The following is a 17,213-nucleotide window of genomic DNA, read 5'->3' as shown; positions in this document are numbered from 1 at the left end:
GCTTTTATTCAAATCAAGTGAAAACTGTGATTCAAATTCATTTGAGAAGAGCCCAAATATAGCTTCATGGAATCAATTGATTCAAATCAATTTTTACACATGATTTGAATCACATGAGGTTGTGATTTGAATCATGTTTGTTTTGTGATTTGAATCAAATGTTCCATAAGCATTTCTCAGTTTTCACACAGCTTGTGATTTGAATCATGGATTACACTTGATTTTAATCATTTTTACTGAAAATCCAGATTTAAGAGTTCTAACTTGTGGTTCAAAATACGCCTGATGAAATGACAAAGTAGCAACTAGCTAGGCTAAAAAAGAAATAGTATCAAAGATCAAACACTTTTATTAAATGTAATCATTATGGAGTACCTTCATAGAAAGATGGACTGTCTGAAAGATACTCGTGGTTTTCAGCACCATAGCAAATGCAGGAAGATTAATTTGGTGGAATTGAGCTTTGCGGATGATCTTCTACTGTTCTCCAGGGGTGATTACAGATCTGTTCAGCTTATGATGGGCAAGTTTAACGAGTTTTCTCGGTCTACTGGTTTGCAGGTGAATCCAAGAAAGTGTCAGCTTTTTTGTGGAGGTATGGAGGATCAGGACATATGCAATCTTGAAAGTATCACTGGCTTTTCCAGGGGCTAGATGCCGTTTAAGTACCTAGGCATTCCTCTTGCGAGCAGGAAGCTGAACAACAATCAGTGCATGGCCTTGGCAGAGAAGATTGGTGTCAAAATGAGCCACTGGAGCTCCCACATGTTGAGTTATGCGGGCAGGGTGCAACTGGTAAAGACTGTGGTTTTTGGTTGTGCCAATTACTGGATGAGTTGCCTTCCGCTACCAAAAGGAGTTATACGGCACTTGGAAGCTAAATGTCGGTCATTTATTTGGTCGGGGACGGATAGCATTACGAAAAGATCTCCTGTGTCGTGGGATAAGGTATGCACGCCGGTAAAGCATGGGGGTTTGGGAATTATTAATCTTCAAATCTGGAATAAAATCTGCTTGAGTAGGCTTTTATGGAACCTATGCCGTAAAGCTGACACACTTTGGGTTCGCTGGATCCACGTGTATTACATAAAGAATGCCAATGTTTTGCAAATGGGAGTTAAAGGAAGTAGTTCTTGGATTACCAAACAGGTGCTGAATATTAGAAATGATCATAGGCTGGTGTACATTGGAAATGGCTTTCGTACCGGTGCTTTGTATAAAAAGCAAATGATGCATTTACCTAAAGTGGATTGGAGGGTGCTGGTGTGCAGGAATCGAGCTAGACCACGAGCGGTGATTATCCTCTGGCTGGCATGCCAAAACAGGCTAGCGACAAAGGACCGTATGGGCAAGTTTGGTGTTGCTACTGATCTGAAGTGCTTGTTCTGCAGGTGTAATGAAGATGTGCAACATCTTTTCTTTGAGTGCTGCTACACTAAGAAGATATGGGAAGCAATCTTGGGCTGGCTGAATATTAATCATAGTGTCCAAGGGTGGTGCGAAGAAAGAAAATGGCTTGTAAGAGTCTGCAGGAGCAAGAATTGGAGGAGTAAGTTTGTACAGGTTGCGATAGCGGAAACGATCTATGCGGTGTGGATAGAAAGAAATAAAAAGGCGTTTAATAGAGATTATAAGGAAGGTCTTGTAGTGGATAGCATTATAGAAAATACTGTAAATAGAATTTGGGAATGTCCAAAATATAGAGATAGAATTGCACAGTTGGTGGTGATTTAGGAGGCCCCCTGCGTGGTGAGCCAATTGTTTTGTAAGTGGTTTGTTTTTGTCTTGCTTAGGTAGGCACTTGGTTGGGCCCTATGGGCCACTTTGTACTTAAACACTTTTATTAAATTAAATGAAGAGGGTTCTTAGTGACACAACAACACAATAGCCAAAGCGCTGACAAATAAAATGCAAATAGAATACAATCACACAATTATAGATACAAATTACAAATACGCAATTTGAATTGAATTTGTAGTGACATGGAAATCACGTCGCAACCTGAGAATATCAATCAAAATTTGTATTGAATAATAGCAATTTTTAGTGACGTGATTTACATGTCACTAATTAGTGACATGAAAATCACGTCGCAACTGAAGATTCTTTTCCTGCACCAAACCCGTCACGCCTGCTCTGACTTAAGTTGTGTGAATATCTGGTCCAAATTTAGCTACGTGATTTTAACTTCACTAAATAGTGAAGTGAAAATCACATCACTACTGAGTTGCCACCTTGTCTCCTACAACATAATTTTTCACGTCGCAAATTTTAGTTTGTGATGTGTTTTTTCATTTTGTGGCGTGATTTTCACGTCATCAATAAGGTTTTTTTTAGTGCCCTCAAGTTTAATAATGTTGCATGTTCAGATGTAAATTCGAATCTAATACTTTGATTAAATTGAAAAAACCTTTTCTATAAATGCTTTTAACAAAATAAATGATGTTTGTGTATATTAAACTATTTGAATTTTTGTATAATTATCTCGTCATGTTGTTTCTCATCCATTAGCCGCGTAAGAAATTTTCTTGAAGTGGTTAGTGTCTGCGGAAGTATATGGGTGGCTAATTTCTACCCCATCTGTCGATGCATACGTCTCTTTTGAAAGAGTATCTAAATGCTAAACTATTATTTTGGATGATGAAATAACTAATACTGTTTTTGTCCCATTCAAATTAACTGCGAACAATATAATACACATATACTCGTTCTAATATCTATAATGTATATCTCTTTGTCCATAGTAATTAAATAAGATATAATTAATCTGAAACATTCAACATTTATATATACATACATCAATTTGTTAATTATATATCAATATTTTTACTCTACATTACATCAAACACTTAGCCCAATTGTTTTAACTCAAACTCTTTATGCAATGAAAATCAAAGTCAATAACTTTTATCCTGCAATCTTGACTTAAACAAATTGAAAAAAAACACCAAAAGCCTCTAATCTTTTTGGACTAATTCTTTCTATCAGTAATATTTTGACAAAGTTAAACATGAAAGTGGTAGAGTGGCTCAATTAAAATTATTAATGTATACTATAAAATGTTGGTCACGTTTGAAACAAATAAAAAAATAAAAAATTATTGGTCATGCATTATGTTATTGGAAAGAAAAATTCAATTAACTAATTAATTCTTCGTGACCAAATCCACCTGCATTATATATTATTCTCCTCTGTTTGGAAGTTGCAGTCTATAAAAACCAAATCTGTGTACAAAATATTTCCACAATCATATTTCATAGCACATAGAAACCATAATTACTAATCTTTGAATATTCTGAAACATGCATCGCCTAAACCATTTTCCAATTTCAATTCTACTAATATCAATAACCATTCTTTTTTATTCGACATTAACAAGTGCTCTTGAAGAACATGGTATAATAAAAATAATCTCTATCTCACGCTCTTTTTTTTTTCTTTTTTGTATAAATATTTTTATTTTTCCAATATTTGTATAACCTTGATATATATAAATATAAAATATTGGTGGTTTGTAGAGTACGGTTACAATGAAGAAAGTGCAGATGGACCTAAACATTGGGGTGATCTCAAAAGAGAATGGGCAGCATGTAAAGGAGACATGCAATCTCCTATTGATTTGTCAAATGAAAGAGTGACTCTCATCCCAAATTTGGGAAAGCTAACGAGTTACTACAAGCCTCAATATGCTACCGTATCGAACCGGGGTCACGATGTTGCGGTAAGTGTACTATTGATTTCACACTTGTAAAAATAACTTGAATGTAAAGTAATTTATGCTTCATTATATAATGATTACAGATCACTTGGAAAGGTGATGCCGGCTCAATAAACATCATTGGAAATGATTATTTTCTTCAACAAAGCCACTGGCATTGGCCATCTGAACATACCATCAATGGCAGAAGGTTAATTTTCCTTCCTCTAAACCAATTCTTTCTATTTATAAATTGTTTTTTTGGTAGAAATCCAATATTTTTTATGCGCAAACGGAAGAGACTAATCCGTCGAACCAAGGACGACTATAATCAGCGTCAAAGCTCTTTCTCAAAAAAAATTTAACACTGTTGTGTGTTCAAATTCAGGACTTATGATTACGTGGGAATAAATCCCTTAGCATAAATTGTTGCTTTGATCTCTTTATTTTGGAATGAAAATCAATTTATTCATAACATCAATTCATGATAAACCCTAACTTTGGTCTTAATGCTTTTTAGGTTTGACTTAGAGTTGCATATGGTTCATGTTAGCCCTCAACCTGATGGAACCAACAAGACAGCTGTTGTGGGTATTTTGTATAAATATGGTTCCCCTGATCCTTTTCTTTCAGAGGTAAAATAATTACCAATAACACAAAAATTCTTTATTTTCATATATTGATAGAGGATAATAGTTACATAATATTATATACTTATATATTTTTCAGCTGGTAAAGTATATAGTTGAAGTTCCGGATGAAGATGAAGAAACAAACATAGGTGTTATTGATCCATCACAAATATTTAAGGATTCAAACATGTATTACAGATACATGGGATCACTCACTGCACCTCCTTGCACTGAAGGTATCATTTGGACCATTAAGACCAAGGTATAGTAATGTTATTTTTTTTTTAATTTCTTTTTTTTAAGTATTTCATTCTTATTGATTATTAATCATATCATATGATTATCTTTTAATTTGATTTTTTTTTTCATTTCTCTTATTAGATAAGAACTGTTTCAAGAGGACAAGTGAAGTTATTGGAGAATTCTGTACTTAAATATGTAAGTAATAAACTACTAGAGATGTTTATTAGTTCTAAATATGTAGTTAAGTATGATTAATAATTCTAATGAAGTGTTGAACTTCAATTAATCGTTATTATGTGTGATTTAATTGCCACAGTATGCAAAGAAGAATGCAAGGCCAGTGCAGAATCTGAATCAGCGAGAAATTGGAGTTTATGATTCAATAATGGCAGAGAATATACCTCACTATTGATGGATATATTCATATTGTATTTGTTTTTCTTATTAATTAATTTGATTATGCTTTTTTTTTTTCTTTTTCAATTCATTAATATGTATAATGATATGTTTCCATTAGTTAAAAAAATTATACAAATATTAGTTTTTAGTATTTTTGTATAATAATTTTTTATGTAATAAATTGTTATCTTCTTAAATTGTAAAAGTGTTTGGATCTTCTGCTATCACTACTTTTGTTTTTAAATTTATAATTCTTCAAAGAAATAAAAATATTACTAATTTTTTAAAAGTTGAAATTCAAATTACAAAAATAATATTTTCTTAATTTGATTATCAAATCAATCTAATTAATTATTTTCTTAAAAATCACTTATAATGCAAATGTGACATTTAGATAGTATCTAAATTACAAGTGGCCTATATAATTAATGTTCTAAGTTAAGATGTTGTGTCCAATTTTACTTTGTGGCTGTTTAAAGTTTTATTTATAGATCTTCCAAACCCTCCTCATAACCCAACAACAGTCTTCTAAGTTCCTCAATAATAAATAATTTGTCATATCTTTAAACAAGATTGTGAGATATTGGATCGAATTCTAGTATGGTCGAAGAATAGTTTCTTGGTTCGACAGATTTAAGTATGAAGTCGAAGGTTGTTTACATGATGGTGTTGAAGATCCTAGAGTTGTTAGAATGTTAAATTAGGTTTTAGTGTTTAAATCCTAATTTGTTAAGTTAACTTGTTTATTAAGTTGACTTGTATAATGAGCCTTGTGGAAAAAGCCCATTAGTCAGTATGTTAGGTTTTATTATAAATAGCATACTAGTCTCTCATCATTGTATGCTGCAAAATCCTAATTTAGGGTGAGAGAGGTTATTTGTTATTCTTGTAAACTTGTAATCTTGTTTTCTAAGAGAAAGTAAAGAATAACAGTTATAACCAATTCTTGTGTTCTTCTTCTTCCTTGTCTTTTATTCTTCCCTTGTTTTATACTTTGTTCCTGGCATTAAATTCACAACAAATTGGTGCGGTGAGCGTGAAGAAGATGCCTTCAACAAAGTATGAGATTGAAAAGTTCACTGGAGTGAATGATTTTGGTATGTGGCGCTTGAAGATGAAATCCCTAGTGGTACAACAGGGTTACTTGGAAGCGTTGAAGGGAGAGGCAACCATGAATGCTGCATTAACGGCAGCGGAGAAGACGACTATGATCGAGAAAGCACACGGCGCAATTTTGTTGAGCCTTGGTGATAAGGTTCTCAGACAGGTATCAAAGGAGACGACGACATCAGGGTTATGGACGAAACTTGAAAGTTTGTACATGACCAAATCACTGGTAAATCGACTCTACCTAAAGCAAGCTTTGTATTCATTCAAGATGATTAAAGACAGAGTGTTAGCTGAGCAGTTGGATATGCTCAACAAGCTAATTCTTGATCTTGAAAATATTGATATGAAGATCAAGCGCTGTTACTATTGTGCACTTTGCCTCGATCACATGCTCACTTCAAAGAAACTCTCCTGTATGGAAGGGAGTCTCTAACCTTTGAAGAAGTTTGATCAGCCTGTATTCTAAGGCCTTGAACGAACGAAGGAGCATAAACCTTCGATTGTTGGTGAAGGTCTGGCCGTTAAAGGAAAATTCTTGTGAGAGGATGGTAAGTTCGACAAGAAGAAAGGCAAAAGTCAGCAGAAGTCTTATAGTGGAGAAGCATCTGGTATTCGATGCTATCATTGTAAGAAGGAGGGTCGCACAAGGTGTGCCCTGAATTCCTGAAAGATCATGGAGGTAAGCATAATGGTAATGCAGCCATTGTTCAAGATGATTTTGAATCATTTGATGTCCTTGTGGTTTCGAGCAGTGACTCTAGGAAGGAGTGGATTATGAATTCAGGTTGCACTTGGCACATGACTCCAAACAAAGACTTCTTCGAACCTAGAGCTCTGAAATGCATGTTCATGGGATACCCCGAAGGAGTCAAAGCTTATAGGCTATGGTGCCTAGAGCCAGGTCACAGGAGGTGTATCACCAGTCGAGATGTAGTTTTCAATGAAGCTGATATGGCTTTCAAGAAAACTGATGATGGTCGAAGTGCATAAGAGCTGGAACAGGTAGAGATTCCTGTTGAGCTGGAGCAAGTTGATGCTGAATTGCATATCCCTGATGAAGTCGAAGAAGAAGCTGAAGATGCTAAGGATGCTGAGGAAGCTGTTGATGACTACCTATTGTCGAGAGAAAGGTCGAGAAGAGTCATCAAGCCACCTCAGAGACTTGGGTATGCAGATGTTATAGCTTATGCATTAATCTCTGCCAGTGAGGTTCTTGATGATGAACCTAGAGATTATAAGGAAGTTATAAGGAGTCGAAATAAGACTGGATTTCTGAAGGCCATGGATGATGAACTGAAATCTCTTCATGGTAATCATACTTGGGAGCTGATAAAGAAACCTGCTGGAGCAAGGTTAGTCAGCTGTAAATAGATTTTCAAAGTTAAGGAAGGAATCGAAGGAGTGACGTCGAAAGGATACAAGGTAAGGTTAGTTGCAAGGGGTTTCACTCAGAAAGAAGGTGTCGACTTCAATGATGTGTTTTCTCCTGTTGTGAAGCATAGGTCCATTCGAATGTTGCTTGCCATGGTGGCACAGTTCGATCTTGAACTGGAACAGATGGATGTGAAGACTGCATTCTTGTATGGTGATCTAGATGAAACGATTATGATGAGGCAACCTGAAGGGCATGTCGAAAAGGGGAAGGAAGATTATGTGTGCAAACTAAAGAGATCTTTATATGGGCTGAAACAATCTCCTCGACAGTGGAATAGGAGATTCGACAAGTTCATGGCACGCATAAGTTTCATTAGAAGTCAGTTCGACCATTGCGTGTACTTCCGATTTCGACCTGGTAATTGTTGCTTTATGTGGATGATATTCTTATAGTAAGCAACAATGTCGAAGATGTAAAGAGGGTGAAGGCTGAACTCAATAAGGAGTTCGATATGAAGGATCTGGGAGCTGCTTCCAAGATTCTTGGAATTGACATTCGAAGAGATAGAAAAAGGTCGAAGTTATGCTTATCTCAAGAGGCATATCTATGAAAGATTCTAGAAAAGTTTAGTATGTCGAATTCGAAGCCAGTTGTGACTCTGACAAACCCTCAATTCAAGTTGAGTATTGATCAGTGTCCCAGTACTGATGTTGAAAGAGATTATATGAATAGCATCCCATATGCTAATATAGTTGGTTCTTTGATGTATGTTATGGTCTGTATTAGACCCGATGTAGCATATGCAGTAAGTCTTGTAAGCAGGTACATGGTGAATCTTGGAAAGGCTCACTGGCAAGCATTGAAGTGGATTTTAAGGTACATAAATGGGTCTTTGAACAGGGTCCTAATTTATGGTGTAGCCTTGGGTGAAGATAGTAAAGCAATAATTGAAGGATATGTCGACTCTGATTATGCAGGTTGTATGAATTCTAGAAAATCTATTTCTGGATATGTTTTCATTATGTTTGGCACAACAATTAGTTGGAAAGCAACACTTCAGAAGGTTGTTGCTTTATCGACCACTGAAGCGGAGTATATTGTCTTAACTGAAGCTGTGAAAGAAGCATTGTGGCTTGAAGGTTTTGCAAAGGAGTTGAAACTTCAAGGTCAAGGTATCACTGTTAAATGTGATAGTCAAAGTGTAATACACCTGTCGAAGAACTCAACATATCATGAGCGAACTAAGCACATTGATGTGAGGTTGCATTTCGTCAGAGGAGTAATCGAGTGTGGAGAAGTCCAAGTGCTGAAGATTTTGACAGATCACATTGTTTCTGATATGATCACCAAGTCATTGCCGAGTTGCAAGTTTTTCCACTGTATGCAATTGATAAATCTGCATGAAGAAAGCTAGTTTGTTTCCTTGATGTTGTAGAGTTAGATCCAATGTGGAGATTTGTGAGATATTAGATCGAATTCTAGTATGGATGAAGGGTAACTTCTTGGTTCGACAAGTTTAAGTATGAAGTCGAAGGTTGTTCACATGCTGGTGTCGAAGATGCTAGGGTTGTTAGCATGTTAAATTAGGTTTTAGTGTTTAAACCTTAATTTGTTAAGTTAGCTTGTTTATTAAGTTGGCTTGTATAATGGACCTTATGGAAAAAGCCCATTAGTTAGTATGTTAGGTTTTATTATAAATAGCACACTAGTCTCTCATCATTGTATGCTGCAAAATCCCAATTTAAGGTGAGAGAGGTTATTTGTTATTCTTGTAAACTTGTAATATTGTTTTCTAAGAGAAAATAAAGAATAACAGTTATAACCAATTCTTGTGTTCTTCTTCTTCCTTGTCCTTTATTCTTTTCTTATTTTATACTTTGTTCTTGGCATTGAATTCACAACAAAGATAATATTGACAAAAAATAATGTAAAATTTTAATATTTAATATTATATTTTAGAAAATTCATCTTTATATAATATCATACTTCAATTATAATTGATAATAATATATTTAAATATTCAAAAGTTAATATAAGGTAATAAATTTTAATATGCTTAAATTATTTAAAATATTAGAAAACTCATAATTTGTTATAAAATATATTATACTAATATTAATAAAAATATTATATATTCCTTTAGTTAGCCGATCTTGATAGACCTACTATTTCTTTATGACATTTGATTTTATAAGGCTAACATTTTTATTACATTTTTTTAGTTAAATAATTTAAGATAATTTCTTATTACATATATTTATAGATATTTATAGGCAAAAGTAGAATTGTAAAATAAATTCTATAAATACAACTCATTTAATAATTAAGGATATTTAAATATTTTGGGTTCGATTTGTGCCTTTGGTTCAATTAGTCAAAAATGTTTGTTTTGTTCGGATATTTTTGGTGCGCACAGGGTTTTAGACCGACATTTTTTAATATGTCTAATCAATTTTTTAAGGCTCGAACTATACCATGATTTATTTTTTGTGCAGAATTTTACAAGATAAATATGTATATATATTCGTCTGCTATTTTTATCCTCTACGGATAACTGTAAAAATTAATATCTAATTGAGTTCCAACGCAAAATTTATAATTAAATAAAGATAGACCGATACTATCTCATTGAAGTGTTTTTTTTTTTTTTGGGTTAAAATGAAGTTTATGTACACTAAATTATTTGAATTTTTTACAAAGAGTTTCTTGATCATTTCTCATTAATTAGCCGCCTAAGAAAATATCTTGAAGTGGTTATGTGTCTCCAGAAGCATATCTGTGGATAATTTCTACCACATTTGGTAATGCGATGAAAAAATTTAAATAACAATGTTTATAAAAAAAATTACATAAAAAACAAGGTTTTCAGAAATTTTACCAAAATGTCTAGATTTTACGGGACCCCTTAGAGTATGCGCCAAACCATTTGGCGCATTAGTATAAAATTTTTTGAATTAGCCAAATGAATTGGCGTATATGTGTTATGAAAAGTAAAAAAAAAAATAAAATATTTCCACATTTGCGCCAAACCATATGGCGCATACTCCTAATTTTTGTACTAATGCGCCAATTCATTTGGCGCATACTCCATGGGGTCTTCAAAACCTAGACACTTTAGTAAATTTTTTGAAAAACTTGTTTTTTTGGTAATTTTTTTTTTAAACTTTGTTATTTAAATTTTTTTTTCTGGTAATGCATACGTCTTTCCAAAATAGAATATAATAGATGCTAAATTCTTTTTTGGGTGATGTAATAGCTATTTTGTTTTTGTCTCATTCAAACTAATACACATTCGTTAACAATATATTTTTCTAGATACTCGTTTTTGAACTTTGGTGCTGAATAGGACTAGCAATAAACTAATAAACTGAACCAATTAAAAAATATTTTGAGATTTGATTTGGTAGTTAATTTATTGGATTTGATTTATGAATCAAATGAGTCAAATTTAAGCTCAAAATTAAATTTGTAAAGTAAATGAACTGAATTTGTTTGATTCATGAACTGCTTCGATATATAAGTTTCAAGAGTTATTTTTCATATTTATTTATATCTTTTGAAAGATGATAAAATCATTTATAATTCTATTGATTAAAAAAAAAATCCAAATTCAACGTAGTAAAATATAGTAAAATATATGCTATAAACTTAAGTTATTATCATACTACCTATTTTGATGATAATGTCTTAAACTATAAATATTATTTTAAGATGAAATATATATTTTATGAAAGCTAGAAATATTGTGTATAATTCTTATGAATAACAACGAGAGTAGATAAAATTGTTTTAATTCTCATACTATTCTTCAAAATTTCTATTTAGATAAATTCAACACTTAAAATTATTTTAATTTTCTTTAATTTTACTATTCAAGTTCCGCATTAAAAAATATACTTCTTTACATTCTCCTATTCTCTTATATATAGAGCTCATAACTCATATGGGTTATATTTAAAAAGTTCAATAGTTTTAAGACATTTTCTCTTCTAAATAAAATTTCATTAGTTACAGTTTAAAATTAAATGACCCTTAGTAAAAAAAAATATTTTTTTTAATTTTTTGTTCTATTTTTTTTTTTTGACTATTTAGTCGGATCCAGTTAAAGTTATCAAGTCAAACCGAGTTGTTTATGAACTTTGAACAAGTTGAGTTCGAGTTGAAAATAATTTATGATGAATTCGAGTCGAATTTCGAGCTGAATCAATATTTATCGAGAATTCTTATTGAGCCGAGCTGAACTAAATTCGACTCAGCTCGACTAATTTTCAGCCCAATTACCATATTTTGTATGCAATCAAATTGAAAATCAGCAATAACTTTTAACCTGCACTCTTGCTTGCTGAGATCATCATAACTGTTCTGGACTGGGCCGAACAAGCCCAACCCTTGTTATCAGCCGAGCAGGCCCAATTCCCTTAGGCCCAATTGCTGGACAACCGTTAAGGGCTGCCCCCGCGCGAAGACTCCGGCCGAGCAGGCCCAAATCTTTTGGGCCCACTCACTGGATAACCACCAAGAGCTATCCACGCGCGAGGACCACGCGTCACGTCTCAGCGAAGGATTCGGTCAACCATCTCCGAACCCTACGCTATGTGCATCCAGAACGTGAGTCTCCTGTTGACTCAGCCCTAGCACGGGACGTTCTGGCAGTTCCCTAGCACGTGGGCCTCCAATTGGATCTGGCCCAATTAGGGAACCTTGGCCCAGCGCTGGGGGCTATAAATACCCTCTTTCACTAGAGGGTCAGGTATTCTATTCTTCACTCTCAACCCTCATTCTCTGATAGCTACTAACTTAAGCATCGGAGAACCTTGCAGGTACCCCCCCCCATCTTGCTCTCCAAGCCAGATTCTGCAGCCTTGACGATTCTTCTGATCAGGTACGATCAGTGGCGCCGTCTGTGGGAATCTTGCTCCCCCTTCTTTAACCAAGATCAAAGCATAACCTTTCACGATCGTCATGGCTAACAACAACATCCCAAGCTCCGATCCCTTCCTCCTGGAACATCTGATCGAAGATTCCACCCGCGAGGTGACAAATCGTCGTCGGCAAGAAGAACCACAACATGCCCTTGCCGGACAGAGAAGGTCGAGGCATGAGACCTCGCAACCTGGGAGGCAACGGGTCCAGAACATCCAGCAGCTGCAGGGCCTCCAACAGGTCCAGAATGTCGAGCAAAACCCTCCCGAGGGACACGTTCAGAACGGGGAAGACGAGCAGGCCCGAACCCACAATGGACCTGAACGCCCCCAGAACGAGAATGAGACCGACGCCAGAGACGGGCACGCCGCTTCCTCATTCACTCACACCTCCGAGAGACTGAGGACCCGTCATGTAGAAGAGGAGGAACCGCTCGACATCCCCGAGGGCACTGATCCCATCACTGTCCGCCTGCTCAAAGAACTGCAAAAGACGAACAGCCTCCTCCGAATTCAGGACGACCGTATCCACGAGCTGGAAAGGAAGCGACGGTACCGCTCCCCTCCAAAGAGACGTTACCGGTCACGCTCCTATTCCTCCTCGCGCTCACCTCCGAGGAGGCACCGTCGGCGTTCCCCATCTTCTTCACGCTCCCCACCTAGAAGACACCGCCGTCGGAGATCATATTCCCGCTCTCCTCCAAGAAAGAGCAGGAAGAATCAGAGACCAGAGGCCACTGAAACAAGAAGCCTCTCCCCCGAGCAGGGTCATCAGGGCCCCTCCAAGGCTGTGCTGAAACCCCGCGAGCGTCCCTCTCCTCGGGATAATCGCGCCGGTCCCAACAATGACCAGGAAAGACCCCGGCGAGGTAGACATTCAAATTCACCAAGACCGAGCGACGAAGAGGACTTCCGCAGCCCTTTGTCCGAGGACATCCGAAGAGCCCGCCTTCCTCGAGGGATGGAAAAACCTCCGGCGTTGGACCAGTATGATGGAACCACTGACCCCGACGACCATATTCGGAGCATCGAAGCGGTCATGGACTACCACGTCGTCAAGGGCTCCATCAAGTGCCGCATCTTCCCGACCACCCTCAGGAAGGGAGCAATGACTTGGTACAGAAACCTCCGCCCCAACTCCATCCATTCCTGGACCGACCTCAAGGAACTCTTCCTGAGCCATTTCACAGCCTCCCGGCGACAGCCGAAATCAGAGGCCAATCTCGAGGCCGTGATACAAGGGCCCAACGAACCTCTTCGGGATTACCTCGACAGGTTCAACAAGGAGGCCGTCCAAGTACAAACAGAAGACTACATGAAGAGATACCTCTTAGAACGGGGACTTCTCCCCGGCAGTGACTTTAAGAAGGCCATCAAGATTGAAAAGGTCCACTCCATGAACGCTCTCCTTCGCAAAGCTCAAGCGTTCATCGCGTTCGAGGAAGGAGAGGCTGCTGCCATCAAAGCCTCGCGAGGCAGTGACGCCGCTCGCAGTTCAAACTACGAGCACCCAGGTTCGAAGAGAGGGCATGAAAAAAGGAAAGACGACAGATCTCTCGACATCAAAGAGCGTCGAGGACCATCTGGTCGCTTCAATGACTACACCCCTCTGAACACCTCGCGTGAGAGGATCCTGGCCGAATGCCAGAACACCGAGTTCAAGAAATCAAACATCAGGCCCCCAAAGTCAAACCCCGCAAGGCCGGGAACCGACAAATCAAAGTATTGCAAATACCATAGAAGTCACGGCCATCTGACCGAAGAATGCATCCACCTCAAAGATGCAATTGAAACACTGATCAAGGAGGGCCGCCTTTCAAAATACACGCAGAAAGGGGAACCTTCCCGAAGGGACGACCACAGAAACTCTGACGAAGGGAATTCACCGGATAACAGGCCCCTGCAAGTAGCACTGTCCGTCACTCGCCCAGAGGATTTCGTGCCATCAGCCGGGATCCTCACCGCCCTTAGCAAATGGGAAAATTTCCCATTCACAATGGTCGTCTCCAACGGCGGGGATCCAGGCTCCCTCACCATCAGTTCAGTCAAGAGAAAGTTCGATGAGTTGCTCAGCGCCAACGCGGACCTCGGCCCCACACTGCGGAAGTTCCGGGGAAAGTCAGAACCAATCACTTTCTACCTGGAGGAACTGCCCGGCGGAGCTCCAAACGCCACGATCCCCCTGCTTGTCCGAGCTAGGATGGCGAACTTCGACGTCCGACGGGTCTTGATCGACGAAGGCAGCTCGGTCGACATCATGTACTCCCACCTCTTCCAGACACTCCAGCTGGATGACTCACATCTCACTCCCTATGTGGGTTCAGACCTTCAAGGTTTCAACGGAGCTACCACTAAACCATGGGGTTACGTCGAGCTGATTGTCACCTTCGGGGAAGGGGAGGCTTCTAGGCAAGTCAAAACCAGATTCTTGGTGATCGACTGCAAAACCCTGTACAACTGCGTCATCGGACGCCCCACTCTGGCCGAACTGACCGCCGTACCCTCTACTGTCCACCTGAAGATGAAGTTCTACACGAGGACAGGACGAGTGGCCACCATCAATGCCGATATTGAAGCAGCCAGAAGAATCTTCGACGCCTCCGTCAAAGGATTAGAACTGATCGCTCCGCCGACCAGCTCCAACAAAAAGCCAAGGGCCGAAGACAAGCATCCTCGAGAAGACCAGCATCAGACAACCAACGTCAGCTCAGTCGACCTGGATGCCCGGTTTGCAGAGGAAGAACCAAAAACTGGGGAAGAGACGCGGTCGAAGTCACCTCACCCCTTCCGACCAGTTCCAGACGGAGATTTCGAGCTTGTCCCCTTGGGCGAAAACCCCGACAAAGCAGTAAAAATCGGTAAGGGCATCCCAGACCTTCCGAGGAAGCAGCTCATAGCCTGCCTTCGAGCCAATGCTGATCTGTTCGCCTGGAGCGCCGCGGAAATGCCCGGACTCGACCCTGAGGTCGCCTGCCACCACCTCTCCATCGATCCAACCGCAAAAGCCGTAGTTCAACGTAGGCGTCGGCAGTCTCCCGAGAAAGCGGAGGCTGCCGAGAAAGCTGTAAAAGACCTCCTAGAGGCAAATTTTATTTCCGAGGCCAAGTATTCAACTTGGCTCTCAAACGTTGTACTTGTTAAGAAATCTAATGGAAAATGGAGAATGTGTGTTGATTATACTGATGTTAACCGGGCATGTCCAAAAGACGCCTATCCTTTACCAAACATTGATAGACTGGTCGACAACTCGGCCGGCTATAAATTATTGTCTTTTATGGATGCTTATTCAGGTTACAACCAGATCCCCATGGCGAGGAGCGATAAGCAGTGCACGGCGTTTATGACCGAGTCGGGCAACTACTACTACAACGTAATGCCCTTCGGCCTCAAAAACGCAGGATCCACGTATCAACGGATGATGAACAAAGTGTTCCGAAGGGAGATTGACGACACCCTCGAGGTATACATGGACGATATGATCGTCAAATCTCGGGAAGATACCGACCACACCTCCCATCTCGAGCGCGTATTCGAGCAGGCCAGATCCTGCAAGATGCGCTTCAACCCGGAGAAATGCACCTTCGGCGTCCGAGCAGGCAAATTCCTCGGCTTCTATCTGACTGAACGGGGAATAGAGGCCAACCCGGATAAATGCCGAGCATTCTCTGAACTCCCTACTCCTAACAATAAAAAATCCATCCAAGTCTTAAACGGGATGCTCATTGCACTATCACGCTTCGTCGCGAAATCCGCCCAGCACGCCCTCCCTTTCTTTAAGCTGCTACGCAAAGAAACAGCCTTCGAATGGTCCGAAGAATGCGAGCAAGTACTTGCACACCTAAAGCAAGTACTTTCCGAACCGCCCGTCCTTTCTCGACCAGACGACAACGAGCCTCTGTACCTTTACCTAGCCGTTTCAAACGAGGCAGTCAGCGCGGCACTGATCCGAGAAACCGTAGACGGACAAAAACCCGTATATTTCACCAGCAAAGCCCTACAAGGACCCGAGGTGCGATACCAACAGATCGAGAAAGTCCCCATGGCCCTAGTAATAGCGGCCAGAAGGCTACGATACTACTTCCTCGCCCACACAATCTTTGTTCGGACGGACCAACCCATCAAGCAACTCCTCAGCCGACCAGACATGGCCGGCAGAATGCTAAGATGGTCCCTCGAGCTTTCAGAATTCGACGTACAGTATGAGAGCAGGAAGGCACTAAAAGCACAGGCACTGGCGGACTTCGTAGCCGAGATGACCTCTATCGCCGACTCGCCCGACATGACCAAGGACAAATGGACCATCTACGTAGATGGCGCCTCGAGCAGCTCGGGCAGCGGGGCAGGCATTATCTTGGAAAACGACGAGGGACTTATCATAGAAATATCCTTAGTCCTATCTTTCAACACATCGAACAACCAGGCCGAGTACGAAGCCCTCCTCGCCGGCCTGAGACTCGCCGAGGACGTAGGCGCACGAGAGATCAAGATCTATACGGATTCCCAACTCGTCGCATCCCACGTCAGCGGCGACTACCAGGCCAAAAACGACATACTCGCCGAATACCTCGCGCTCGTCAAGGACAAGATGAAAAAATTCGCCAAAGCAGAAGTCGAGCATATTCCCCGAGAAAACAACTCGCGCGCCGACATACTATCCAAACTTGCGAGCACGAGAAAGAAAGGGGGAAACAAATCGGTTATCCAAGAAATTCTGCCCGCCCCAAGTATTGGCGAAAGCGCGCGAGCTCTACAGATATTCGCCATCGGAGACAACCAATGCTGGATGACCCCAGTGTACAACTTCTTCACGAAAGACGAGCTCCCCGCTGACGCGA

The 17,213-nt window shown here is 39.6% G+C and overlaps 2 protein-coding genes across 2 annotated transcripts; both read left to right on the top strand.

Moving 5' to 3' along the window:
• The first annotated feature begins 3,238 nt into the window (after nucleotides 1-3,238).
• LOC131612557 (alpha carbonic anhydrase 7-like) lies at nucleotides 3,239-5,052 on the top strand. Its single transcript, XM_058884326.1, has 7 exons — nucleotides 3,239-3,396; nucleotides 3,519-3,721; nucleotides 3,802-3,908; nucleotides 4,218-4,332; nucleotides 4,427-4,591; nucleotides 4,711-4,767; nucleotides 4,889-5,052. The coding sequence occupies exons 1-7, from the start codon at nucleotides 3,303-3,305 to the stop codon at nucleotides 4,982-4,984; spliced, it is 837 nt and encodes a 278-aa protein (XP_058740309.1). The 5' UTR covers nucleotides 3,239-3,302; the 3' UTR covers nucleotides 4,985-5,052.
• Nucleotides 5,053-12,418: 7,366 nt separating this feature from the next.
• Nucleotides 12,419-14,577, top strand: LOC131614806 (uncharacterized). The gene is made up of 3 exons (XM_058886354.1): nucleotides 12,419-13,365; nucleotides 13,735-14,377; nucleotides 14,452-14,577. The coding sequence occupies exons 1-3, from the start codon at nucleotides 12,419-12,421 to the stop codon at nucleotides 14,575-14,577; spliced, it is 1,716 nt and encodes a 571-aa protein (XP_058742337.1).
• The last annotated feature ends 2,636 nt before the right edge of the window (nucleotides 14,578-17,213 follow it).

Source organism: Vicia villosa, linkage group LG6 (assembly GCF_029867415.1).
Source record: "Vicia villosa cultivar HV-30 ecotype Madison, WI linkage group LG6, Vvil1.0, whole genome shotgun sequence".
NCBI lineage: Eukaryota > Viridiplantae > Streptophyta > Magnoliopsida > Fabales > Fabaceae > Vicia > Vicia villosa.
The sequence above is the reverse complement of the archived record's forward strand: the minus strand, read 5'-3'. Positions and strand labels throughout refer to the sequence as shown.